At 38.0% G+C, this 27,421-nt stretch overlaps 1 protein-coding gene across 1 annotated transcript in view; it reads left to right on the forward strand.

Moving 5' to 3' along the window:
- TRIM37 (tripartite motif containing 37) overlaps positions 1-27,421 on the forward strand; it is a 155,867-nt gene that overhangs the window by 60,423 nt on the left and 68,023 nt on the right. Inside the window, exons 13-18 of the mRNA XM_059997311.1 lie at positions 917-1,096; positions 4,166-4,280; positions 5,164-5,382; positions 6,767-6,903; positions 11,712-11,797; positions 21,066-21,260. Of these exons, the coding sequence (XP_059853294.1) occupies positions 917-1,096; positions 4,166-4,280; positions 5,164-5,382; positions 6,767-6,903; positions 11,712-11,797; positions 21,066-21,260 (932 nt within the window). The remainder of the gene's footprint in view (positions 1-916; positions 1,097-4,165; positions 4,281-5,163; positions 5,383-6,766; positions 6,904-11,711; positions 11,798-21,065; positions 21,261-27,421) is intronic.

The raw sequence follows: 27,421 nt of genomic DNA on the forward strand, positions 1-27,421 counted from the left end.
ATGTCACTTACCATTGGCCCTCCCTATCCTGGGTTCCTCTGTACCCATGGTTCTACATCCTTGGATTCAAACAACTGCAGATTGTGTAGTACTGTAATATTTACTATATTAAAAAAAATTCACATTTAAGTGGACCATTGCAATTCGAACTTAGGTTGTTCAAGGGTCGCCTGTACACGTTTATTTGTAGATAAAGAGCTGTAATTTTTTCTTTTGCCTTTGCAAGTAGAAATAGCAGACTGAGGTATTGGGTTTTTCTTTTAAAAGTTTATCTCTGCTAAAAAAGAAGCTTTATGGCTACTGTTGGATGTTCCTTCTGATGATCTTTATTTTTTCACTTCTCTTTCTTGCAATAGCAGTACTTTCTTAGTAAAAATGACTTCGAAGACTTGAGAGTTTTATACTATGTAAGATACGGAAATCTAAATTTACTGGCTTTCCCATTTATACTTATTTTCTATTAGAAAATTTTATAGGCTTGAATTGCTGAATACACAGTTGATTTATGATAACTTGAATTGGAAAAATATAGTAGAGTATTCAAAATTTATTATTTATTTACCTCAAAGAAAATGGCAGAACATTGTGAGGAAACATAGGTAATGAATATATGGAAAAATACATAGTGTTGCTAAAATGTGTAACTTTGAAAGTACTATTTTATACAAAATTTATTCATTATTTGAGGTGGTATTTTATACCTGCTATATTGGTAAACATTTTTAAAGGGGAAGAAGGACCTAGTGCCAATCATATTGTGGTAGCCCATTTATATTACTGTTGTGACAGTCCTTCCTGAAAGACATGTAGCTGTGTATATCAATAAGTTTCTTCTTAGGTACTTAATCACCTTAATGTTTTGATGTCATTTATTCTTGCTTTACTAACTCTATATTAATAGTCTTTTCAATTTTAGATACGAATACCGTGTAGAGATGGTTCATCAGTCCTGCAATGATCCTACCAAAAATATCATTCGAGAATTTGCATCTGACTTTGAAGTTGGAGAATGTTGGGGTTATAATCGATTTTTCCGTTTGGACTTACTTGCAAATGAAGGATACTTGAATCGACAAAATGATACAGTGATTTTAAGGTAATAGGAAACATTTATATCATGGCTTTTATCACAGGGAATAATGTCATCAGAATTTTAAAGTCTTTTCACTTAACAAAGATGAATATCGAAATTCATTCTAACTCTAACCTTACCATGTTCTTAACCATTTAATTTCAGAAGCCCTGTGTGGTCAGTGAATAAGTTAGTCAGAAATGTGTTTGACATCTAGTTAGTAGTTCCATAAAAAGTAAACTACTGGGGCTTCCCTGATGGCTCGGTGGTTAAGAATCCGCCTGCCAATGCAGGGGACTTGGGATCGAGCCCTGGACTGGGAAGATCCCACATGCCACAGAGCAACTAAGCCCATGTGCCACAACTACTGAGCCTGTGCTCTAGAGCCTGCAAGCCACAACTACTGAGCCCATGCACCACAACTACTGAAGCCCGAGTGCCTAGAAGCCCATGCTCCACAACAAGCCACCGCAATGAGAAGCCCACGCACCACAACGAAGAGTAGCCCCCACTCACCGCAACTAGAGAAAGCCCATGTGCACCAACGAAGACACAATGCAGCCAAAAATAAAGTTTTTAAAAAAAGTAAACTACTACTTCCAGTAAATGTGGTAATGTCCCATTTATCTATTGAACTTCTAGCAACCTCACCATTTGGAAATCCAAGAATAGTGTGGGATCAAGTGCTTTTTTTTTTTCGTGGTACGCGGGCCTCTCACTGTTATGGCCTCTCTCATTGCGGAGCACAGGCTCCGGATGCGCAGGCTCAGCGGCCATGGCTCACAGACGTAGCCGCTCCGCGGCATGTGGGATCTTCCCGGACTGGGGCACGAACCCGTGTCCCCTGCATTGGCAGGCGGACTCTCAACCACTGCGCCACCAGGGAAGCCCTCAAGTGCTTATTTTTTTCCACTTGGCATTGTGTATTATGTTTGGATGACTGGTTTTGAAAGCTTAATTTAACAAAAAGATTTTCAGTTTCTTCTAGATAACAGCAAATTAAAAGTAAGGGAATAGAGATGAAAATTGATGAAAATAAACTAAGTGATGGTAGTTGGTGTGTTATTTGCAAGAAAGGACAGAACGTAAACAGTGACTATAAAGCTACAGCCCTATTTAATATTGGGGTAACCCTTGTAATTCAGTTTTGGGGCATCATTGCACGGTTTAATTTGATGATCAAAATGCAAGCTTGAGTTTTAAAAAATAAATAAATTCAGGGACTTCCCTGGTGGCACAGTGGTTAAGAATCCACCTGCTAATGCAGGGAACACCGGTTTGATCCTTGGTCTGGGAAGATTCCATATGCCGTGGAGCAACTACGCCCGTGCACCACAACTACTGAGCCTGCGCTCTAGAGCCTGTGAGCCACTACTGAAGCCCGCGTGCCTAGAGCCTGTGCTCTGTATCAAGAGAAGCCACCACAATGAGAAGCCCACGCACCACAATGAAGTGTAGCCCCCGCTCACCACAACAGAGAAAGCCCGCATGCAGCAACAAAGACCCAATGCAGATGGAGCCAAAAATAAATGTATTTAAAAAATTTAAAAATTAAAAAAAAAAAATTCAAATATGTTTTGAACTGAGTGGTTTCAGAATGTTTAACAGTTTAGTAAGTTTCCATCAAATAATTTTAAAAGCTTTTTTCCTTAAAAGAGATTTGAATATACTCTTTTAAATTTCACTTATTCTGATTTCTTTGTCCTTGAGCATGCTGGATGAGTTGCTGTCATATCACCCTTTACTATTATGTGTTCTTTATAACTTTTCTGGGAGAATAAGGACGTATAAAAAGAGATTATTGCATTTTGAGTGTAGAAAAAAATTCATGTTTTTGTCATCTCTTTTGGGGGATTATTTTAATATCATTTTATAACCTTTTAGGTTTTCTTAAATTATTCACTAAAAGAAATATGAATAATTTGTTCCCGTTTCACACTTTAACCAGAGAGGATTGTAAAACTATTCAAATACTAATTTTACCAGCCTGCAAAACAGCCTTTTTTTTTTTTTTTTTTTTTTTTTGCGGTACGCGGGCCTCTCACTGCCGTGGCCTCTCCCGTTGTGGAGCACAGGCTCCGGACGCGCAGGCCCAGCAGCCATGGCTCACGGGCCCTGCCGCTCCGCGGCATGTGGGATCCTCCCGGACCGGGGCACGAACCTGCGTCCCCTGCATCGGCAGGTGGACTCTCAACCACTGCACCACCAGGGAAGCCCAAAACAGCCATTTTTTATGACCTTAGTCATCTCTTTATTGGAGTCATAGTAATGTAAATGGAGTCATGTTCAGCTATCTAACAAAGGTAGGGACGGGTTTTTCTTGCTTTAATAAGTATTAGTTTTTTTAAAGTACCGATAACTCTGAAGAGATCAAGATTCTATCGTGTATCCATTTATATGCTTTAATATAGAGACACTTGTTTTTTTCCTAACCCCAGCTGAAATATGCCATATTGTGATATATGGAGAGTTTGGATTTTAAACTGCTATCTGGATGGGGTTGGGAATGTAGGTTATTCAGAGCATGTAATTCCTTGAGGGACAGTAAAGCAGTCCTGGGTAGTTGACCCTTTACGTGATTTTTTTTTTTTTTTTTTTTTTTTTGCTGTGGAGTAGGAAATATGGGAACGGGAGATAGAAAAGGAATGACAAAGAGCAGTGCCTGAAACAAACTTTGCCTGTTTTACTAGGGTCTGACACAGGCAAGAAAGGAGAAGGAAGGCATTAGCTGTCTCCTTCCTGCATAGTGTGATCCTCTTCTTCCCAGCCTATGATCAACACTGTATTTGAGCTAGATTATTATAGTAAATATGTTTTAGTAGATGAGTTTGGAAGTTTAACTGTGATATGTAATGTTATTTCTTTAGAAAAATACAGTTTGAATTTAGACAACTGACTTTTCAGAACCATGTCATTATAATTTGTGAACTACATATATAAATGGCAGATACCAGGAGCTCTGAGTTCTGAATTTTGGCCTTATAATGTAATCAAGTAAACTTAAAATTCTAGAATTTATAGTTATAGACTTAAGGCTTGGTTCATAATATTTTACTGTTCGGATTATTTTTCATGTGCAGTTACTCTTTTAAGGTTTCAGGTTCGTTCACCAACTTTCTTTCAAAAATGCCGGGACCAGCATTGGTATATTACTCAATTAGAAGCTGCACAGACTAGCTATATCCAACAAATAAATAACCTTAAAGAGGTAAGCAAAAAAACATATATTTGGTTTTAGTGTTTCATATTGTCTTACCGGCGTATTACATTTGTAATTAGATTTTGGATATTATTGCTGTTTGTAATTTTGTAGAAAAATCCACTTGTTCTTTATTCTCACTACCTTTGAACCTCTAATTCTGGACTGTCCAATTCAGTAGCCACTAGCCACATGTGGCTGTGTAGACATAATTAAAATTAAAAATTCAGTTCCTTAGTTACAGTAGCTAGCTTGTATTGGGAATTGCAGATGTAGAACATTTCCATCATTGCATAAAATTGTATTGGACAGTGCTTCTCTAGTTGAGGCAAACTCTGTTTCTCTCAGTGACTTGGGTATTTCTCTTTCCCATGCTGTTTTGAATTTAGAGGATTATAAGCTATGGAACAATTGAATGTTGCCCTGTCTTGAAGTCTCACTATTGTTGAACTGAGCGCTGGGGAGGATCAGTTAATGAATTTTTATTTTACAATGGTAAACTAAATTATGTAAGGAATGTCTCTTTCTACAAGTGGATATGGGGATGTGATGAGAAGTTGGAAGTGCTGAGAGCGGTTAATATATGAGAGAGGAAAAGATGAATATTTTCAAAAATTTTCATGTTAAGTTAAACTGCCTGTATTTACTATGCGGTTTGCTGATTGTATAGCTTGGGCTAGAAATGAGAAGAAAGATGAAAATAAATTGGGCAGTTTTTCTTAGTCATAGATTTTTCCATAAGCAAAAGTCAGGAAGGTATGAGATAGATGGTGCAAGAAATGGTTTTATGAACATCTGGATATATGGTTCGTTTTTTTTTTTGCTTGAAATAATTTTACTGTACGAGTGGAGGACTGCTTATGACTCTGCTTGTGTTGTTTTGTTTTAAAAGAGACTTACTATTGAGTTGTCTCGAACTCAGAAATCAAGAGATTTGTCACCACCAGATAATCATCTTAGCCCCCAAAATGATGACACTCCTGAGACACGAGCTAAGAAGTCTGGATCATGTGCTGACATGCTTCTCCAAGATGGTCCTACTACAGCTTCTGTAAGAGAGGCCAAGGAGGATGAAGAAGATGAGGAGAAGATTCAGAATGAAGATTATCATGTAATAATTAGACCTATTTTAGATTCATTTTGTGTTTGAAAAGAGAAATGATATCATGGTTTCCAACATATGATAGGGGGAATCAATGTGCTGAAAATCTTGTCCACTTATATTTTCATTATTAGTGTATGCCCTTTTATAACTGTTAATAAGTCAGAAGTTGTTGCATCAAAATTATTTCAGGGTTCTAAAAATTAATTTATTGTAGAAAACTGTACATTCTACAAAACAAACTGTGATGTACATTTTAGAAGCTATGTAAGTTGTGGATTTTTAAAATGTGTCCTGGGGCTTCCCTGGTGGCGCAGTGGTTGAGAATCCACCAGCCGATGCAGGGGACATGGGTTCGAGCCGTGGTCCAGGAAGATCCCACATGCCGCGGAGCAACTAAGCCCGTGTGCCGAAACTCTAGAGCCCGCGAGCCACAACTACTGAGCCCATGTGCCACAACTACTGAAGCCCACATGCCTAGAGTCCGTGCTCTGCAACAGGAGGAGCCATCGCAATGAAAAGCCCACATGCCGCAACGAAGAGTAAACCCCACTTGCCACAACTAGGGAAAGCTTGTGCCCAGCAGCGAAGACCCAACACAGCCAAAAATAAATAAATTTAGAAAAAAAATCTTAAAAAAAAAAAAGGTGTCTGCTTTCCGTTCACTGAATCTAGTTAAAGAACCTTATCATTGCCTATGTATGTAGGATGATTTAGGTTTTGGGAGATAGCCAGGTTTTGTCCCAGCTAAACTACAACTAGAATGAGATTTCAAGAAGTGGTTGTTATTGTTTAAGATGAGAGACAGAAGGAGAGAGAAGCTCTTTTTGAGGCTTCAGATATATGTTATAATGAAGGAGCCAGTGGGGAGAAAGATTGAAAATAAGGTCCAAGTATTAACAAAACCATTTATTTAAGGAGATAATAGAGGTTGGAATGGAGCACTCAGGTGAAGCAGTTAACCTTTGATAGAATGAGTTAAAGGTAGGGTGGAGTTTGCAGGTAGGGCAGCTGAAAGTTGTGGGCATTTATGCTTAATAGCCAATATGTTTTTCTGTATAGATAGGTGACAGGGTTTTATAATCACATTGAGGATAATAGAGGTTAGATAGGTCTTGAGGAGTGATGGTTTGAAATGTTACTTTGTGAGGAAGCTGATGTGGACTATATGAAGCATTTCCAGTCATATCGAAGGCCCAGCTGACATTGGCAGAAATAACTTATTAGTGGTACCAGGTAGTGTGGTTATGTGAGTTATCTCTACAGGGCACAGCAGTCTAGGCACAGGAGCGGAGAATTCTGATGATTACCTTATTCTTTGGTGCTGGTGCTTGGGCCATGGGCTGAGTGAAAACATTTGAGATAGAAGTCTTCTTTCTTTGCCTTAATCTAGCATGAGCTTTCAGATGGAGATCTGGATCTGGATCTTGTTGGTGAAGATGAAGTAAATCATCTCGATGGCAGCAGTTCTTCTGCCAGTTCCACAGCAACAAGTAACACGGAAGAAAATGACATTGATGAAGAAACCATGTGAGTGTTCACATTAACTACCACTATAAATCATCTAAGTGGTAATTATTAGAAGCATATTAATTAAGTTAGGCCTAAAAATGTGGATATTAAGGATTTTTTTTTCTTGATCTACAGTATCTTATATAAATAAATAAAGGAACTTGAAGGGAAGAGTGAACTGATTTCCTCCCTGTCATCTCTGGGTTCCAAACTGAGTTTTAGTTTTTGCTTTAGCTTTAATTTTGCAATTATTTCATATTTAAGAAAAGTTGCAAAAATATTAACAGGGAATTCCCGTATTTCCTTTGCCCAGATTAATTCCCCAAATTTAATATTTTGCTTTGTTATGTTTCTTTTCTCTCACTCTATATAATTTTTTTGTGAGACATTTGAGATTAAGTGAATATACTTCTCATTGTGTACTTCTAAAACCAAGTATGTCTCTTATGTAATTTCAGTACCATTATCAAAATCAGGAAGTTAACATTGATGTAGTACTATAATCTATGACCTTATAGAAATTTTGACAGTGATGTCCTTTGTCTGGTTTAGGATCCAATTCAGGATCACATGTTGCTTTTTTTTTTTTTTTTTTTGCGGTACACGGGCCTCTCACTGTTGTGGCCTCTCCGGTTGCGGAGCACAGGCTCTGGACACGCAGGCTCAGCGGCCATGGCTCACGGGCCCAGCCGCTCCGCGGCATGTGGGATCTTCCCGGACCGGGGCACGAACCCGTGTCCCCTGCATCGGCAGGTGGACTCTCAACCACTGTGCCACCAGGGAAGCCCCACATGTTGCTTTTTGTTAAGACACTTTAATCTGCTTCAGTCTGGTTCATGTAGTCTTTTTTTTTTTTAATTTGTTTTTCATGAGTTTGACACTTCAGAGAAATACAGAGTGGTTATTTTGTAGGAAGTCCCTCAATTTGGAGTAGTCTGATATTTCCTCATAATTAGATCGAGGTTATGCACTTTTGGCAGGAATAAGACAGAAGTGATGATGTAGCTTTTTCAGCGCATCAATATGAGGGGACAGTGGAAGGCGCATGTCTTCAATCTGTCCCATTATGGTTGATTGATTTAGAATACTTGGTTAAGGTGATATCTGCCAGATCTCTCTACTTTTCCCCTTTGTAATTAATAAGTATCATGTGGGGACATATTTGGAGACTGTAAATATCTTATTTCTTGTTGTACTTTAGTCCACTAATTTTATCATTCATTGGTGATTCCTGCTTGAAAAAGATTACTGTGTTGATTGCTGAATGATGATTTTCGAATGCCATTATTCCTTCTACGTTTATTAATTGGAATTCTATTCTAAGGAAGAACTTTCCCCTCTGCCCCATTCATTAATTAACTAATTAATTTCATTAGTATAGACTCATGGAGTTTTGTATTTTTAAATCATTTAATCCACTTACTATCATAATTTATTGCTCTGATTGTCCCAGATTTGGCCAGTGGCAGCCTTTTAAAAACTCCTGTGTCCTTTCTAGATGTCCTCATTATTTTATAAGCACTTTCTTATTTTCTGGCACTACAAGGCATTCCAGGTTCATCTTGTACTTCCTCTGTCCCAGCCCTGGCACCAGCCATTTCACAAGAGTAAGGTGAGAGTTTTAAACCCCCTATTTGACCTCACCCCCCATTTCCACAAATTAGCTCCTCAAAATAGACCTTTTTCACTTAATGTTCCCTCTTTAGCATACGTGGCAAATTGCCTAAAAGGGTTAGTTGAAATGTGAAGCCTTTAAGTCACCAAATGAGAAATCATTATTAGTGATATTTTTAAATATATAGAATAGAACTGATTAATTTGAATTAACATGGAAAATTCTTTTAGATGGTGATTCTATAAAGTGGAATCCACCTTGATAATAGCTTAAATACATGGTTCTATCTGAATTAATTCCTTTGACTGTTAGGTCTCTTGACTTTTTTCAAGGTAGTTTTGAGGGCAATTGGATTTTACGTAAAATTGGATTCACAGCATCTCATTAGATTGACTTTTTAATGCTTTTTCTACTAGAAGGTATTTGATTATGTTCCCTTTATATACATCTACAATAATATCTTGATCCAAACTGTTTTATATAATTCATAGAAACAGCACAGTTAATTTTGAGCTAATTTGAGCATCTGGGGAATCATAAACTGTTAGCTCTTACAAATTAAGGTCAGTTCCTTGTATAGATGGGGAAATAGATACACAGTTGATTTGGGTAATGGTTATTATAAACAGCTTTTAGTTAACTAGAACACATGTATCAAGTAGGCCTTTCTTCTCTTCCTCCACCTCAGTCTTTCTATGATAGTATTATATATTTTCTTCCTGCTGTTTTTTTCTTTTTATTTTGAGGTAATTGTAAATTCACTTGCAGTTGGAGGAAATAATACAAGATCCCATATACCCTTTGCCAAGTTTTCCCCAGTAAAATTTGTATACATGCTTTGCAAATACTTTCTCCCACTCTGTAGCTTGTCTTCTCCCACTCTGTAGCTTGTCTTTTCATATTCTTAACAGGGTCTTTTGCCAATCAGAAGTTTTTAATCTTTCAACAGTGTTTTGTAATTTTCAGAGTATATGTTTTACACATCTTTTGTTTAATTCATTCCTAAGTATCTTATTCTTTTTTATGCTATTGTAAATGCAATTGACTTTTCTTTTTAAATTTCCTTTGTGTATTGTTCTTTTGCAAGTACATGAACATCCAGTTGATTTTTGTTTCTTGCAACATTGCTAACTCGTTTATTAGTTCTAATAGTTTTTTTAATGGATTCTTTAGGTTTTTCTATATACAGTATTACATCTGTAAATAGATTTAGTTTTACTTCTTTTTTTCCAATTTGGATGCCTTTTATCTCTTTTTCTTGCCTAAGTTCACTGCATAGAATGTTGAATAAAATTGGTGGTAGTGGACATTCTTTTTTTTTTTTTTAATAGATTTATTTATTTATTTAGGCCGCATCAGGTCTTTGTTGCTGCACGTGGGCTTTCTCTAGTTGCGGTGAGTGGGGCTCTTTGTTGCGGTGCACAGTCTAATCATTGCAGTGGCTTCTCTTGTTGCAGAGCATGGGCTTTAGGCATGTGGGCTTCAGTAGTTGTGGTACGAAGGCTCAGTAGTTGTGGTTGTGGCTCATGGGCTCTAGAGCGCAGGCTCAGGAGTTGTGGCACAGGGCCTTAGTTGCTCCACGGCATGTGGGATCTTCCCAGACCAGGAATCAAACCCGTGTCCCCTCCATTGGCAGGTGGCTTCTTAACCACTGCGGGGAGTGGACATTCTTTCTTGTGTTGTTCCTGATATTAGAGGGAAAGCGTTCAGTCTTTCACCATTAAGTGTGATGTTAGCTGTGGGTTTTACATCTATGCCCTTCTAGTCCTGGTTTATTGAGTGTTTTTGTTATGAAAGGGTATTGGATTTTGTCATATTCTCCTTCTGCATCTATTCAGATGATCATGTAGTTGTTTTTTTTTATTCTGTTGATATGGTGTTTTACATTAGTTGATTTTCAGATTCTAAACCAACTTTGTATTCCTTGGTTAAATTCTATTCTGCCTTGGTGTGTAATTCCTTTTATGTTTTGCTGGATTCCATTTGAGAGTATTTTTTTATGTTCTTAATAGTGTTACACCTTTCTCTGTGGCTCAGTTTTTAGAGCCTGCTTCCTTCTGCAGGCAAAATCTCTGAGCCAGAGCTCTGAAGCTGGAGTGAGCACAAAGGTGTGCTTATTTCTCCCACTTTAGAAGCTGACCCATTGTGGATGGGCAAGTTGGGGGCTGTAGCCTCAGATCTTTTCGGTTTGTCTTCTCAGGCCTGGGACTTCTGCTTTATGAGTGAATTGGGGCACTGGGGATCTGGGCCCCAGTTACCTCAGCATGCTGCATCCAAGGTAAAGCCTTGGGTCTGGGTAGAAGAAGGGAATCCCTACCTCTTGGTCACATACACCTGACTTTAGCCTCAGCCACGGGTAGCTGGGAACAGGATGAGAAATGCTGAAGTCTCACTCCTCCTGGGAATATAGCCCTTCTATTGGGGAGCTGTGGGAAATGGGAGCCCTATGTTCTTGGCTGCACCAGTCTGAAGTGGAATTTCTGTATCACTGAATGGGGGTGGGGAGTGGTCTTGGTTCAAGTACCACAGACTCATTGTTGTTACCAAATTTTAGTACATTTTTTTGAGGAGATGTTTTCATTTGCTATATGCTCTTAGAACCATTTCCAGAGTCTAAATGGTTACTTTAAAAAATAATTTTCACCAGTGTCACTGGAAAGCAGATCGGTAGAGCTCCTCGTGCTGTCAGTCCGGGAACTGATTTTAAGACTACTTTAAATACTCAAAACTAGCACTGATTAGTGCTGTTCCATATAGTACTTTGTCATTTAAAATAAGGTGATTGTGTTTTGATAGACAACACCCTCTTTTCTGAAATAGTATTTTAAGAAAATAGTGTTTAGTCACATACAGTAATTTAAACATCTTTCTTAACCTTAAAGTGTACTGTGTTAAGCCTAATTTACTACCATTAAGTTACAAATCCTTTGAAGCTATAATCTCTTCTGCTTACAATGGTTTTCAGATTTTCTATTTTAAAAATTAAATGTTGCCAACCTATCTTGGTATTTTAAAAAGGTAGATTGAACATTAATAATACTGCCCATACATGTGATAATGACAAAAGTCTTTTCCCTCAATTTTGTATTTAGAAATATTCTATTACTTCACAGGAGAAAGCTATACACAATTGTTATGAAGTTCACTGAGGTGTGACAAGTAATATTAATTGTACTTACTATGTGGAATGATGAATTTTATATATTCTTAGGTCTGGAGAAAATGATGTGGAATACAACAACATGGAATTGGAAGAGGGAGAACTCATGGAAGATGCAGCTGCAGCAGGACCTTCAGGTACTGAGGCCAGGCCCCACAAGCTGTTCTGCCTTCTCTCTGCTCTTCTCTGAATGTATCATATTTTGATATGTGGCAGCCATTGCTCTACATGGTTCATGGTGTTAGAAGGACTATATTTTATGTATGGATTTTAGAGTGAATTACTAATAGTATTTAAAACAGTAATAATAGCTAAAATTTAATGTGTTCTTATGTACCAGGCACTGTGCAGAAGCACTTTATGTGTACCTTATCTCATTTGCCTATAAAATTCTTGGAGATAGGTTTTAATATTATCTTCTTTTTATAGCTATAGAAACTGATGTGTAAAGGAATTAAGCAACTTGCTGTCTTTTCACAATTAAGTAAATGAAAGAGAGGAATTAGAGTTTTCAGTTTATTTGAATCCAAAGCTCATCATCTTATCTACTTTTATATACTTAACTGTCTTTTACGATACATAAGTCTTACTTGTATACCTATCTCAATTATAAGAATAATCTGAATAGAATTGTTGAATCTTTGACTTATAAAGGACCTTTTGAGAACTCATTTTATATGTGGAAATAACTCAGAGATTTAGTTGCTTAGATCACATAGGTAGTTGTTGGTATAGCCAGACTAGAACCTCATATCGTCTTCATGGACCCAGTTTTTTGCCAAAGTACACTGCTCCTCCTAGGATAACCTTACTTAAATAGTAGGTGTTTCTTTTGTGTTCTTGGACCTATTTAATTAAGCATGGGAAACTTGGCTAGAACAATTATCAGCTAGTTTGTACTACTTCTACTTTACTGGTGCTGCGTCGGGTCTTAGTTGCGGCACACCGGATCTTTTGTTGCAGTGCACAGGCTCAGTAGTTGTGGTGTGTGGGTTTCTCTCTAGTTGTGGCATGCAGGCTCCAGAGCACGTGGGCTTTGTTGGGATGTGGGATCTTAGTTCCCCCAGCCAGGGATTGAACCCGTGTCCCCTGCATTGGAAGGTGGATTCTTAACCACTGGACCAGCAGGGAAGTCCCCCATACTGTTTGGATGACTGTAGCTTTGTAGTGTAGTTTGAAATCAGGGAGTATGATACCTCCAGCTACATTCTTTCTCTAGATTGCTTTGGCTCTTCAGAGTCTTTTGTGTTTCCATACAAATATTAGGATTCTTTGTTCTAGTTCTGTGAAAAATGCTGTTGGTGTTTGACTCTGTAGATTGCCTTGGGTAGTATGGTCATTTTAACGATATTAATTCTTCCTATCTATGAGCACAGTGTATCTTTCCATTTGTGTTGTCTTCAGTTTCTTTCATCAATGTCTTAACAGTTTTCAGAGTGCAACTCTTTTATCTCCTTGGTTAGATTTATTCCTGGGGTTTTTTTTCTTCTTAATGAAGTTGTAAATGAGATTATTTTCTAATTTCTCCTTCTGATAGTTTGTTACTAGAGTATAGATATGCAACAGATTTTTGTTTTGTATTAATTTTGTATCCTGAAACTTTACTGAATTTGTTGAAGAGTTCTAGTAGTTTTTTGGTGGTATCTTTAGGGTTTTCTATGTATAGTATCATGTCATCTGCAAACAGTGACAGTTTTACTTCTTCCTTTCCAATTTGGATTTTTACAAAAATTGTTCTTCCTGTCTAATTGCTGTGGCTAGGACTTCCAGTATTATGTTGAATAAAAGTGGTGAGAGTGGACGTCCTTGTCTTGTTCCTGATCACAGAGGAAATGCTTTCATCTTTTCACTGATGAGTATGATGTGAGCTGTGAGCTTGTTGTATATGGCTGTTATTATGTTGGGATATGTTCCTTTTGTACCCACTTTGTTTATAGTTTCTATCATAAATGGATGTTGAATTTTGTCAGAAGCTTTTCTTGCATTTATTAAGATGAGCAATTTTTATTCTGTAATTTGTTAATGTGTTGTATCACATTGATTGAGCCATCCTTGCATCCCTGGGATAAATCCCACTTGATCACAGTGTCTGATCTTTTTAATGTTTTGTTGAATTTTGTTTGCTAAAGTTTTGTTGAGCGTTTTTGTTACTACGTTCATCATTGATATTGGTCTGTAATTTTCTTTTCTGGTGGTGTCTTTGGTTTTGGTATCAGAGTGGTGCTGGCCTCATATAATGAGTTTGGAAACATTACTTCCTCTTCAATTTTTTGGAATAGTTTGAAAAGAATAGGTGTTAACTCTTTAAATGTTTGGTAGAATTCACCTGTGAAGCCATATGGTACTGGTCTTTTGTTTGTTGGGAATTAAGTTTTTTTTATTACTGATTCAGTTGAAATTTTATTACTGGTAATCAGTCTGTTCCTAATTTTCTATTTCTTCCTGATTCAGTCTTGGGAGACTGCACATTTCTAGTAATAATCCATTTCTTCTAGTTTGTCCATTTTATTGGCATATAATTGTCTGTAGTAATCTCTTATGATCTGATATGTCTCTTTGTATTTCTGTTGTGTCAGTTGTAACTATTTCTTTCCTTCTACTAACTTTGGGTTTTGTTTTTTCTTTTTTTTTTTTCTAGTTCCTTTAGTTGTAATGTTATGTTGTTTATTTGAGACTTTTCTTACTTCCTGAGGTAGGCTTGTATTGCTGTAAACTTTTCTCTTAGTATTGCTTTTGCTGTGTTCCATAGATTTTTTGGACCATCGTGTTTCTGTTTTCATTTGTCTCAGGTATTTTTTTATTTCCTCGTAGATTTCTTCAGTTGATTAGTAGCATATTGTTTAGCCTCCACATGTTTGTGTTGTTTGCAGTTTTTTTCTTGTAGTTGATTTCTAGTCTCTTAGTGTTGTGGTCAGAAAAGATGCTTGTTATGATTTCATTCTTAAATTTCCTGAGACTTGTTTTGTGGCCTAGCATGTGATCTGTCCTGGAGAATAATGTTCCCTGTGCACTTGAAAAGAATGTGAACTCTGCTGCTTTTGGGCAGGATATTCTGTATATAGAGATCTATATCTATATATCTCTATTAAGTCAATCTAATAGATGGACTAATGTGTCATTTAAGACCAGTAGTCTAATGCGTCATTTAATGCCAGTGTTTCCTTATTGATTTTCTGTCTGTATGATCTATCCATTGATGTAAATGGGGTGTTAAAGTCTCCTACTATTATTGTATTACCATCTATTTCTCCCTTTATGTCTATTAACATTTGCTTTATATACTTAGGTGCTCCTACGTTGGGTACATATTTATTTACAATTGTTATATCTTCTTGTTGGATTGATCCTCTTATCATTACATACTGACCTTCTTTGTCTTTGTTATGGACTTTGTTTTAAGTCTGTTTTGTCTGATGTAAATATTGCTACCCCACGTTTCTTTTTGTTTCCGTTTCATGGAATACCTTTTTCTATCCTGTCACTTTCAGTCTGTGGGTGTTTTTAGATCTGAAGTGAGTCTTGTAGCCACATATATATGGGTCTTGTTTTTGTATCCCCTGGGCTACTCTGTGTCTTTTGATTGGTAGGTTTAGTCCATTTATGTTTAAAGTAACTATTGATAGGTATGTACTTATTGCCTTTTTGTTTATAGTTTTCCGTTTCTGTATTTCGTTTTTGTTCCATTCCTCTTTTGCTCTCTTCCCTTATGATTGATGACTATCTTTAGTGTTAGTTTGGATTTCTTTCTCTTTTTTGTGTGTGTATCTATGGCTTTCTAGTTTGTGGTTACCATGAGGTAACACACACACACACATACAGACAGACACATGATTATTTTAAATTGCTGATCTCTTAAGTTTGAACACATTATAACAACCCTGAATTTTTATTCCCCTCCCCACCCCCACTCCATGTTTAATGTTTTTATGTTATATTTTACCTCTTTTGTTTTGTGTACCTCTTAACTGCTTATTGTGGACATAATAAGCTTTTATCCTTCGTACTTGCCTTATAAGTATTTGATCTACTACAATCAAGACGTTAAGCTGTCCGTTAAACACATCTTTCTTATACAGAAGCCTAGGTATATAGTAAAATAGTATTTACTAAATTTAATTTTTTAGACAGTATTAAATAATGATATAGCTTAAAACAAATATTTAGTGACTCAGGTGGCCTCATTCCCATAAGAATTGCTTTTAGTTTATTCAGTTATTTTCTTTTAGTTGCAAGAGAATTTAGGCTTAATAATATGTGCTGAAAAGGGTTTTAAATATTTTTCTAATGTAGAACATTAGCTAGTTGAAACAGCTGAGTATGAAAAATCTATTCTGTTGATATAATTGCCTGCCATGTGTAACTTATGAAACACTGCAATAATACTTCTAATTTGAGAACTAAAAAGTTTTGACAGTATAATACTTTTGTAAAACAAATTGACATTGTATAAAGTTATTACTCAAAACATCTGTTATATATTTCAGGTTAAAGATTTTTAAGGTTACTTGTTCCACAAATGTTTAATGAACACCCACTAGGTATCAGCCATTGTGTTGTTCATTGGGTTTATAAAATGAATGAGCATCCCTTTTGCAGCACTAGTCATTGCAAAACTTTGTGGTTATAAATATAGATACAGGGTGACACCAAAAATGGAAAGAACAGCTAATTGGAAATGGGTGAAAAAAGGTTTCAGAGAGAGAGAGTGATACTTGATCTTGCTCTTTAAAGATGAGCTCAGTTCATTAGGCGAACAGGGAAATAATGAGATTAAAGAGCAAAGGCATTCTAGGCAGAAGTCGCAGCATTGTCCTTTTTTGGGAACTTCAGATATTTGAAAGTTTAGTTTATATGGCGGCAGGCCAGTGTGAGATTGGTAAGCAGGAACAAGATTAGGTAATGGAAAGTCTTATTTGCCAGACTAAGGAGTTTGGGCTTTAAAGGTCTTTTTTTTTTTTTTTTTTAAATAAGTAAATAAACGTGCATTGGGTCTTTGTTGCTGCGTGCGGGCTTTTCTCTAGTTGCGGAGAGCAGGGGCTACTCTTTGTTGCGGTGTGTGGGCTTCTCATTGCGGTGGCTTCTCTTGTTGTGGAGCACGGACTCTAGGCGCATGGGCTTCAGTAGTTGTGGTACGCAGGCTCAGTAGTTGCGGCACATGGGCTTAGTTGCTCCGCGGCATGTGGGATCTTCCCGGACCAGGGCTCGAACCTGTGTCCCCTGCATTAGCGGGTGGATTCTTAACCACTGCAACATCAGGGAAGTCCCTACTAAAGGTCTTTAAAAGCGAATGTGATCAGATTTGTCTTTATAATGGAAAATGGATGAGCTAAGATTAGTTAGAAAACTACCGCGGGAATTCCCTGAGAGTCCAGTGGTTAGGACTCCATGCTTTCACTGCTGAGGGCACGGGTTCAGTCCCTGGTTGGGGAATTAAGATCCTATAAGCTGTGTGGCAGGACCAGAAAAAAGAAAGAAAGAAAAAAAAAACTACCTCAATATTCCAGGAGAGAAATTTTTAGGGCCTAAAATAAGGTAGTAGCAGACAAGGTAAAGAAGAAGAAACCTTTTGAGAGATGTTAAATAGTATCTACACAACTTGCGAGTGTCTTGCTGGATTGGTTGGAGTTGGTGGAGATGTGGGGATGATCCTTAACATTTCTAGGTTAGCCCGTACCATTACATAAGCGAATGAGTCCAGGAGCAGAAGATAGTATATTCCGTTTGATCCATGTTGGTCTTGAGAGGCCTATGGGACCCCCATGTATTGATCTCCAGACCCGTATAACTGGCTGCTTAGAAGACCACAGGTGTGCAGTCTGGTCTATTAATGTATATTGCTTTTTAAAAATAAGTATCAGAATTTTTATTCATTAGAATAAATGAATTAAAAATATTATTCAAAAGTTTTATCCATAATATATAAAGAACTTTTACAAATCAATAAGAAAAAGATAAGACAACCTTTTAGTAAAAAAGACAAAAGACAAGAATAGACACTTCACGAAGGAGGCTGTCTAGGTGACCAGTACACATTTTTAAAGGTGCTCAGCCTCTTTTGTCAGAGAAACGCAAATTGTGATGTGTCCCGGTGTGGATCTCTTGAGTTTATCCTACATGAAGTTTGTTGAGTTGAGTTTTTTGGATGTTTAGATTAATAGATTTCATTATATGTGGGAAATGTTTATCCATTTTTCTTCAAATAATTTTTCTCCTCCTCTCTAATTCCCATTATGTGTATGTTGGTACACTTGGTGGGGTTCCACAGGTCTCTGAGATTCTGTTCATTCTCTTTTTCAGGAAATGCCAGATAAAAACCACATTATGATACCATTGTATACCCACTGTAATGGCTAATACATTTTAAACTGGCAATATTAAATATTGAAAGCATTTGGGGAGGTGGAAACTCTCATAGCCTGCTGGTAGGAATGAAAATTGATACCACTCCTTTGGAAAACTGTTGGGCAATACGGGCTGAAGCTGAACAAACACATCCTATGACTTTCCCAGTTCCAACAGAGTGGGAGGTGGTGTTTGCCAGTCGAATTTTACAAGATAATTTAGAGCAGCATTGTTCTTTTTCAGGTGGTTTTGTTTTCTTGTGTTTTTAATTTAAAAAATATAAATGTAATTTATAACAAAGTAAAGGATGTGAAAAACTGGAGAAGACTAGAAAGGTAGTTTGGGTCTAGACTGTGTAGAACCTTGAATGTCATTCTGATGCATCCAGGCACAGAGCTTAGGTAGATCGATGTAATATTTTAGCAGGGTTAATCTGCTTGGCTTAGGAGGAGAGGATCCGTTTTCTTTTTTATGAGGTGTTTTTTTTTTTTTTTTTTCCCGAGTGAAGTTCAAGAGTAGATATCTGCTTGTAAGTTCAGTAGCTTTATTCCTAGTAGCCAAAAGCTAAAAGCAACCCAAATTCTTTCCTAATAGTAATAAGGAAAGAAACTGGATATATTCACATTTTGGAGCCCTGCACAGAAATAATGAAAATGAATAAACTGCTGTATATAACAATATAGATGAATCTCATGAATATCATGTTGAGCAAAGAAGCAGGATATGAGTACAACTCTATCATAACATTTATGTAAAGTTCAAAAACAGGCAAAACTAATCTATGGTGTTTAACTCTGGATGGAAGTTACCTTTGAGGAGGAAGGTTAGTGAGCAATTTTAGGAGGCATGGAGGAATTTTGGGGTGCCATTAATTTGTGACCATACACTAGGCTGTATACTTATGTATGAGACAGACAGACAGACAGACAGACACACACACACACACACACACACACACACACAGAATGATGGCAGTGTTAGCTCTGAGAGAGGGAAACTGAAATAGATGCTAAAGTCTTTTATGCCCGTGGATGAATGTGATAGTGAGTAGAAAGGGTGGGAACATGGGAGGGAGGGAGTAGCTGAAGGGCATGAACCACAAAGGAAAGGAGTTTTTGTTCATTGGTGAGAGTAGTGACCTGGAAGAGGGGTTAGAAACAGAAGACTGTTAATGCTGCTTTCTGTACTGGGGGTCCATTTAACATGGGAGAATGAGCAACTTTTTTTTTTAAAGAAGAACTAGATATCCGGGCGGTAGATACCATACTCTGGGCTACTGAGTTTATTTACTAAACAATCAGAACCACCTGAGTAGCTTTTTGGAAAAAGGTCCTGGATCCCATTCTAATATTCTCGTTCAGTACATCTAGAGTAGGGCCAAGAATTTAAAAAATTCCTCCAGCTGACTGATATGCAGCCTGATTCGGGAACTCCCTAGTAAAGGAAAAGGGCTAAGAAACAGTTTCGAGGTGGAGGGGGGATAGTTTTCTGCCTTTTAAAATAGGAGTTGCAGTGGGTACAGAGGCTGAAAGAAAAATTGGCAATGGGATAATCCTTAGAAGAGGAAGAGGATGGGGACTTCCCTGGTGGCACAGTGGTTAAGAATCCGCCTGCCAGTGCAGGGGACACGGGTTCGAGCCCTGGTCCAGGAAGATCCCACATGCCGTGGAGCTACTGAGCCTGCGCTCTAGAGCCCGCGAACCACAACTACTGAAGGCCGCGTGCCCAGAGCCCGTGCTTTGCCACAGGAGAAGGCACTGCAATGAGAAGTCCGCGCACTGCCACGAAGAGAAGACCCTGCTCGTCACAACTAGAGAAAGGCCGCGCATGGCAACGAGGACCCAATGCAGCCAAAAATAAATAAATAAAATAAATAAATTTTTTTTTTAAAAAAGGAAGAGGATGAAGAAGTAGGAGAAGGTAAGGACATAAGAATGTGAACATAGATGAAAAACATATAAGTAAATAACTGGCCTGAAGCTTCTGAATAACTAAACTTTTCTCCTAAGTTTTTCCCCCAGATCTCTTTGGAAGCACTGATGAATAGTCAGAACCTGATTATTTCATGCTATTTTTTATATTATCTACTTTAAGACTTTGCTGCATGTAACATTATTTAATGTTGTGTTTCTTTAGAATATATTTAAATAGCTTTATTTAAGGAGGTCAATTTTTTTTTTTTTTTTTTTTGCGGTACGCGGGCCTCTCACTGCTGTGGCCTCTCCTGTTGCGGAGCACAGGCTCCGGACGCACAGGCTCAGCAGCCATGGCTCACGGGCCCAGCCGCTCCGCGGCATCTTCCCAGACTGGGGCACGAACCTGTGTCCCCTGCATCGGCAGGCGGACCCTCAACCACTTCGCCACCAGGGAAGCCCAAGGAGGTCAGTTTTAACCAACATTTCCATATCTAACACTTGTTAGGCGTTGTACTAGGTGCTAGAGAGAAGTCAGATGGTTTCCTTGGCTTAAGGAGCTTATTATCAATACAGGTAATATAGAGATGACATTATTTTCAGATGTCTATATTATGCATCAGTCATTAGCAAGGTAAGTCTGAAATCTTCAAACTGTACTTCAGTATTTAATCAAACTAGAAAAAATGTCTGCCAAACCGTCATGACCTGAGCATTTTGCTGTCCAGAGACCTGGAGAAGACTTCTGCTATTTTGGTGTCTAGTTCCTTGGGATCTGTTACACCAGGGAGCTTGACTTTGATCCAAGACCACTGGGTTATGTGATATATCCTCCTTTTCCTTACCCTCATACCCCTAACCATATATACTGTACACATTGTCACCTTTTTATTTCTAGGGTTCAGGATGGGGTTGAGGATTATGCCTGAATTTTGAGTAGTAATGAGGCCAGTCATCAGCCACTGTTCTTTGTACACCTCTCTGGGCAATATGGTTTCTTCTCTGTGCTTCTTATCATGAACACCAACTCCTAAGAGGTCCATAGACAAGTATTCAAACAACATCAACCAGTTTACTTTTTCTTTCTTTCTTTCTTATTAAATTTGTCCAGTTATATAGCTTTCATTTTCTACATCTCTTTCTTTTGCAGGTAGTAACCATGGCTATATGGGTGCCAGTAGCAGAATGTCAAGAAGAGCACATTTATCCTCTGCTGCTACCAGTAGTTTATTAGACATTGATCCTTTAATATTAATACATTTGTTGGACCTTAAGGACCGGAGCAGTATGGAAAATCTGTGGGGCTTACAGCCTCGCCCGCCTGCTTCACTTTTGCAGCCCACAGGTAAAATATTAACAATAATTTCCCATTTTTCTGTGCTTCTCCAGAAGAACTCTTAAATTTGAACCCAAGTATCTTAAGTGTTGGAACATGGTATGTTTCTGTAGCAAATTGATTTTTCATTGTATGTTATAAAAATATATCAATCAAATCAATTTTTTGTTGTTATTGTTCAAAGGTGTTTTGTGCAAAAATAATGTCAAAATGCCTGTAAGAAGGTTTTTATATGATTTGCCTTTTAGATTGTGACTGATTGACCGTTTGATCCATGTGAAATACAGTTGTCCTCTTTGTGAATGGACTTCAAGTTTTGCAGACTTCATGAATACCCTAACTTCTTAGTGGAACTGTGTCTAAGTTAGAAATAGAAAAAGAAGGTTTACTTACGTTTTGATGTTTAATAGCCTAAAAATGTATACCAATTAGTATTTTTTTTTGAAAAATTATTTGTTAAAGAGGAGTGACATTTGTGTTACTGTAATACACTGTATACACATACACAATTTAAATGTATAGTCAAACCTGGACTTTTTGAAACTTTTAGACATAGGCATTTACTTTAAAATGACACATTTTAAAAACCATTTTTGTTGGAAAGCTTCCTAAAATATACTGCACATTTTTCTTTCTTTTTTTTTTTTTTTTTAAGGAATATTTATTTTTTGGTTGCGTTGGGTCTTTGCTGCTGTGTGCAGGCTTTCTCTAGTTGCAGCGAGCAGGGCCTATTCTGCGTTGCAGTGCACGGCTTCTCATTGCAGTGGCTTTGCTTTGTTGTGGAGCACAGGCTCTAGGAGCACAGACTTCAGTAGTTGTGGCATGTGGGCTCAGTAGTTATGTCTCGCGGGCTCTAGAGCGCAGGCGCAGTAGTTGTGGTGCACGGGCTTAGTTGCTCCACAGAATGTGGATGCTTCCCAGACCAGGGATCGAACCTGTGTCCCCTGCATTGGCAGGCACATTCTTAACCACTGCACCACCAGGGAAGTCCCTACTGAACATTTTTCTACCTTCCTAAACAACAGTTACTATACAGATTAAATCAATGATTTACAACAGTGATTTTGATGCTTCTTTAAAGCAGCAGAACTCATTTTTCAAGTAGAATTTAAGGCAGAGTCTCAGTGTAGAAAACAGAGAAATAGAGCTGCTCTAGTGGGGGATAGATCAGAGCTTGGATTATTTAGGCCTCTTTTTTCCTAAGGTATACTTCCTGGAAGCCTGGGTCCTCAATCTGAGTGTCTCCAATCAGGTTATGAAACAGTTGCGTTTTATCTATGGTCGAAGTACATTTTGTATTATGCCTGTACTCTTGTAGTACTTACCACATTGTAAATAATTTTACATTTTTTTTCTGAGACATTTTTGTTTTAGAAAACTTTTTTTTTTTTTTTTTGTGGTACACAGGCCTCTCACTGTTGTGGCCTCTCCCGTTGCGGAGCACAGGCTCCAGACGCACAGGCTCAGCGGCCATGGCTCACGGACCTAGCTGCTACGTGGCATGTGGGATCTTCCCGGACCGGGGCACGAACCCGTGTCCCCTGCATTGGCAGGCGGACTCTCAACCACTGCGCCACCAGGGAAGCCCTAGAAAACTTTTAAAATATAGAAAATTGTAAAGAAGAAAATAAAAATTACACATAGTTCTTGTGATCAACAAAGAAATACCCTTAAAAAAAACCAACTTATCACACTGGCAAAGGTTTTGCTTAAATTATAACCAGTGTTAGGGCTTCCCTGGTGGCGCAGTGGTTGAGAATCTGCCTGCCAATGCAGGGGACACGGGTTCAAGCCCTGGTCTGGGAAGATCCCACATGTCGCGGAGCAACTAGGCCCATGAGCCACAACTACTGAGCCTGCGCATCTGGAGCCTGTGCTCCGCCACAAGAGAGGCCGCAATAGTGAGAGGCCCGCGCACCGCGATGAAGAGTGGCCCCCGCTTGCCGCAGCTAGAGAAAGCCCTCGCACAGAAACGAAGACCCAACACAGCCAAAAATAAATTAATAAGTTAATTAATTAAAAAAAATTATAACCAGCGTTGTTTGCAAAGACCTAGTGAAACAGACAAGTTCTGTTTCTATAGGTAGATGTATACATTGGTTTAACAATTTTGAAGGAAAATTTTGCAGTAGGTGTAAAATACCTCTATCCTTTAATCCTGTAACTTCACTTCTAGGAATATATTCCAAAGAGAAAATAATCAGAGTTGTTGAAAATATCCAACAATTCAGTTATGGTTGAAAAATTACAGTTTTGCCATGGAATAGCATATTTTATAGACAGGTAAAATCATGTTTTTGAAAAATATTCAATGTCATCGGAAAAAAAAGAATGCAGACTACATAAACAGAGTAAGATCTTGGTTCTCTGAAAGTTTAGCTTTCTGTTAAAATTAATAATATAAATGAGATGACTTGAGTTTCAAATCCAGGTGATTAACATGCTGATGACAAGGAAGATGGGGGAAAGAGTAGAGAGAAAGAGCAAGGCTTGGATTTAAACATCTTGAGTTTGACATACCAGTGGGATATCACGGTAGAGATGCCCAGTAGACAGCTAAAAATTAAGAACTGGAATACAGGCAGTTATTTGCCTAGAAGTGATACTGGCTAATTAAAACTAAGGGAGTAAGATTGCAAAGGGGTGAGTTTCAAGAAGTTTTTCAAAGAAAGGGGCTAGGGACATAATCATGGTGAACATCTATTTTTATTGAGTGTGTGGAAGATGAGTCAGATGAAGAGGCTTTGGAAAGGAGAGAGAACAGAGTCATGGAAGCCAAATGAAGATAACCTTTCTATGAGAGGATATTTAAAGGATAATGTTAGAAAAAGATCCAGCTTTCTTTTTATTAAAAAGATTGCTTGGATTTCGATGTTCATTTTTGATTCTTTGCATATTCTTTCCTTCTCAGTCTGTATACTTTCATTTCCTTTTTTTGTCATACTGCATTAGCTAGAACTTCCGGTAGAGATTAAAAAGGAGTGGTGAAAAGGTGTTCCTGATCTTGATGGGAAAGCTTCAAGTTTCTCACCATAAAGTATGATACTAGCTGTAGGTTTTCTTTTTTTATATATATAAATTTATTTTATTATTTTAAATTTTTGGCTGCGTTGGGTCTTCATTGCTGCACGCAGCCTTTCTCTAATTGTGGTGAGCAGGCGCTACTCTTCATTGCGGTGCGGTGGCTTCTCTTGTGGCGGAGCATGGGCTCTAAGTGCGCAGGCTTCAGTAGTTGTGGCACAAGGGCTCAGTAGTTGTGGCACAAGGGCTCAGCAGTTGTGGCTCGTGGGCTCTAGAGTGCAGGCTCAGCAGTTGTGGCACACGGGCTTAGTTGCTCCGCAGCATGTGGGATCTTCCCAGACCAGAGATCGAACCTGTGTCCCCTGCATTGGCAGGTGGATTCTTAACCACTGTACCACCAGGGAAGCCCTATAGGTTTACCATAGATATTCTTTATCAAGTTAAGGAAGTTCCCCTTTATTCTGAGGTCTTATCATGAATGGTTGTTGGATTTTGTCAAATGCTTTTTTTTGCATCTGTTGATATGATGTGATGGATTACATTAATTGATTTTCGAATGTTGAACCAGCCTTGCATACCTGGGATAAATCCCACTTGGTTGTGGTGTATGAGTTTTTAAATATGTTGTTGAATTCAGTTTGCTAATATTTTGTTGAGGGTTTCATGTTCATCAGAGATACTGATCTGTAGTTTTCTTGTAATGTCTTTGTCTGGTTTTGGTATTAGAGTAATGCTGACCTCATAGATTGAGTAAGGAAGTGTTCCCTCTGCTTCTTGCAGAGATTGTAGAGAATTTATATAATTTCTTCTTTAAATGTTTGGTAGAATTCACCAGTGGACCCATCTGGGCCAGATGCTTTCTGTTTTGGAAAGGTATCAGTTACTGATTAAATTTCTTTAATAGATGCAGGCCTATTCATATTGTATATTTCTTCTTGTGTGAGTTTTGGCAGATTGCCTTTCAAGGAATTGGTCCATTACATCTAGATTCTCAAATTTGTTGGCATAGAGTTGTTCTTAGTTTTCCTTTATTATCCTTTTGTTTCTTTCAACACATATTGAGTGAACACCTATCATGTATCAGACTCACTGCAGGTTTTTGTTCTTAACCACTGTGCCATAGAAAGAACATCGTAAGGGGCATCGGGGTTTGAACAACAGATAATGTAGCTGAACTAGATTTTAAGGTACATGTAATGGTAAATAGAAGTGGAAAGTCAAGTTGGATCTGTTCTGTGGAAGGCCTTTCATGCTTGCCTGAGGAATTTATTCATAGTGGACGGTGGGGAGCCATTGTTTTAGTTTAGGAGTAGTTTGATTCAAACTGTATTTTAGAAAGTTTGCAGGGCTGAGAAAGCTATCAGACCTGAAAATCTAATCAGGGTATAGTTGTAGAAGTTTATTTGTGGTTCCTAGTATGAGAGGACAAATTCCTACATTTCTGTGTATTTTCTCAATTATTATATGCTTAAAAATATGTGGAGCTGGGATAAGGTCTTCAGAATCTTTTGACATTATAAAAGTTGTACTTAACCTCTAGGGAACAGATTAACCTAGGCAATGTATAATTAAGATTTTACTTATAGCAAACAGTTATGCTTGTAAAGGTAGAGTTTATGGGGCTTGGCAACTAATTGTAACATGGTAAAGAGGACTCTGAAGTGGCTTAGGTGACCAGGAGAAGGGTGACAGCATTGACAGATACTGAAGTCTGGAGGAGAAGCTGTAGAGAATTGTCATTCTTGAAAGGTACAACTGAGTGATATGAAAGAAGTGTTATAGCTGAGACTCTCAGTTCTATTAACCTTATAACTTGGCAAATTCAGGAAGGCTTCTCATCTTCAGTGCAGTAAGTATCCTTAAGTTGTCAGGTTCCTTTGGTGAAATTCCATAGCACCTTACACTCTCCTGTCTTAGCACTTAACCACACAGTACTGAAGTGGATTGAGAGCTTTGTGAGGGCAAAGACCGGGTGTTCGTCTTGTTCACTGTTATATCCTCTGCATAGCACAGTGCTTAGCATTTGAAACAAACTCAGTAATTGTTTATTAACTGATTTTTCAGATGATGGAGGTTTGTTTAAGTCTGTTTTGTATTTTCCCATTTGGGCTTCCTACTTTTAAAAATTCTTGTCAGTTTCTAGTAATAATAAACCGAACCATGTGGTTTAATACAGGTTTTCATATTTAAGTCCAGGTGGATGTGGGGTGGGAGGTGGGAGCCACAAAGATTTTATTTAGCAAAACATTTTGAGTATTTTGTGCCATAGGCTGCTTGGCCTGGAATATAAAGATCACTAAGATGTAATCTCAGCCCTTAAGTTGTTCACATTCTGCATGTTTGTCTTCCTTACTGTAATGTGATAAGTACTGCAGTAGAAGTGGACTCCCTGTGCTCTACAAAATTAGGTGAGAATTGATTTGAAAGAAGGGGAGCAGCTGGTGGTTTAGGTGCCTGAAGAAGGAGACATTTCAGATTACACCTGATGAGTTTGGGTTAGTACAGCAAAGGAAAGAGGACGTGTGAAAAGGATGAAAGCGAGATAGAACATGGCTGGTATGTTAGAGATGCAAACAGTTCCAAAAGGTTGGATATGTTTGGGATAGAGGCAGAAGATAAAGCCACTGAGAGTGAAGGTGGAATCAGATAATGTAGGGCCTTGTGTGCCATGCTGGTGCTTTCCTCAGTGAATCTAAGCGGGAAAGTAATATCTGATTTGGGTTTTAGAAAACAAACTGCCCTGACATCTTGGTGGACAATGGGTTGAATGGAAATGTGCTACAGAGTGTTTTCACAGACATTAAATCTTCTGAGCTTCACAACTGTCCTGTTACATGTATATTATTGTCTTCATTTTACAAATAAATAATAAGTGGACTCAGAAGTTGGAGGACTTAAAGGAAGTTACAGCAACTAAATGGTAGATCTGCAACCAAACCCTGGATTTCTAAAACCTCTCTCTTATTCTTGCTTTCAACTGCAAGTAACAAAATGCTGCTAATCGTGGCTTAACTAATAATAATAAAGGCACTTTATTATGCATATTAAGTCTGGAGGTAAGTGATTCCAGGTTCATCAGGTATTTAAAGGCAGGGCAAGGGATGGTCTTCCTGCAGTTCTCTTGCCTCTTCTGTCATGGCAATAAGATG

This window comes from Delphinus delphis, chromosome 19, assembly GCF_949987515.2.
Source record: "Delphinus delphis chromosome 19, mDelDel1.2, whole genome shotgun sequence".
NCBI classification, from domain to species: domain Eukaryota; kingdom Metazoa; phylum Chordata; class Mammalia; order Artiodactyla; family Delphinidae; genus Delphinus; species Delphinus delphis.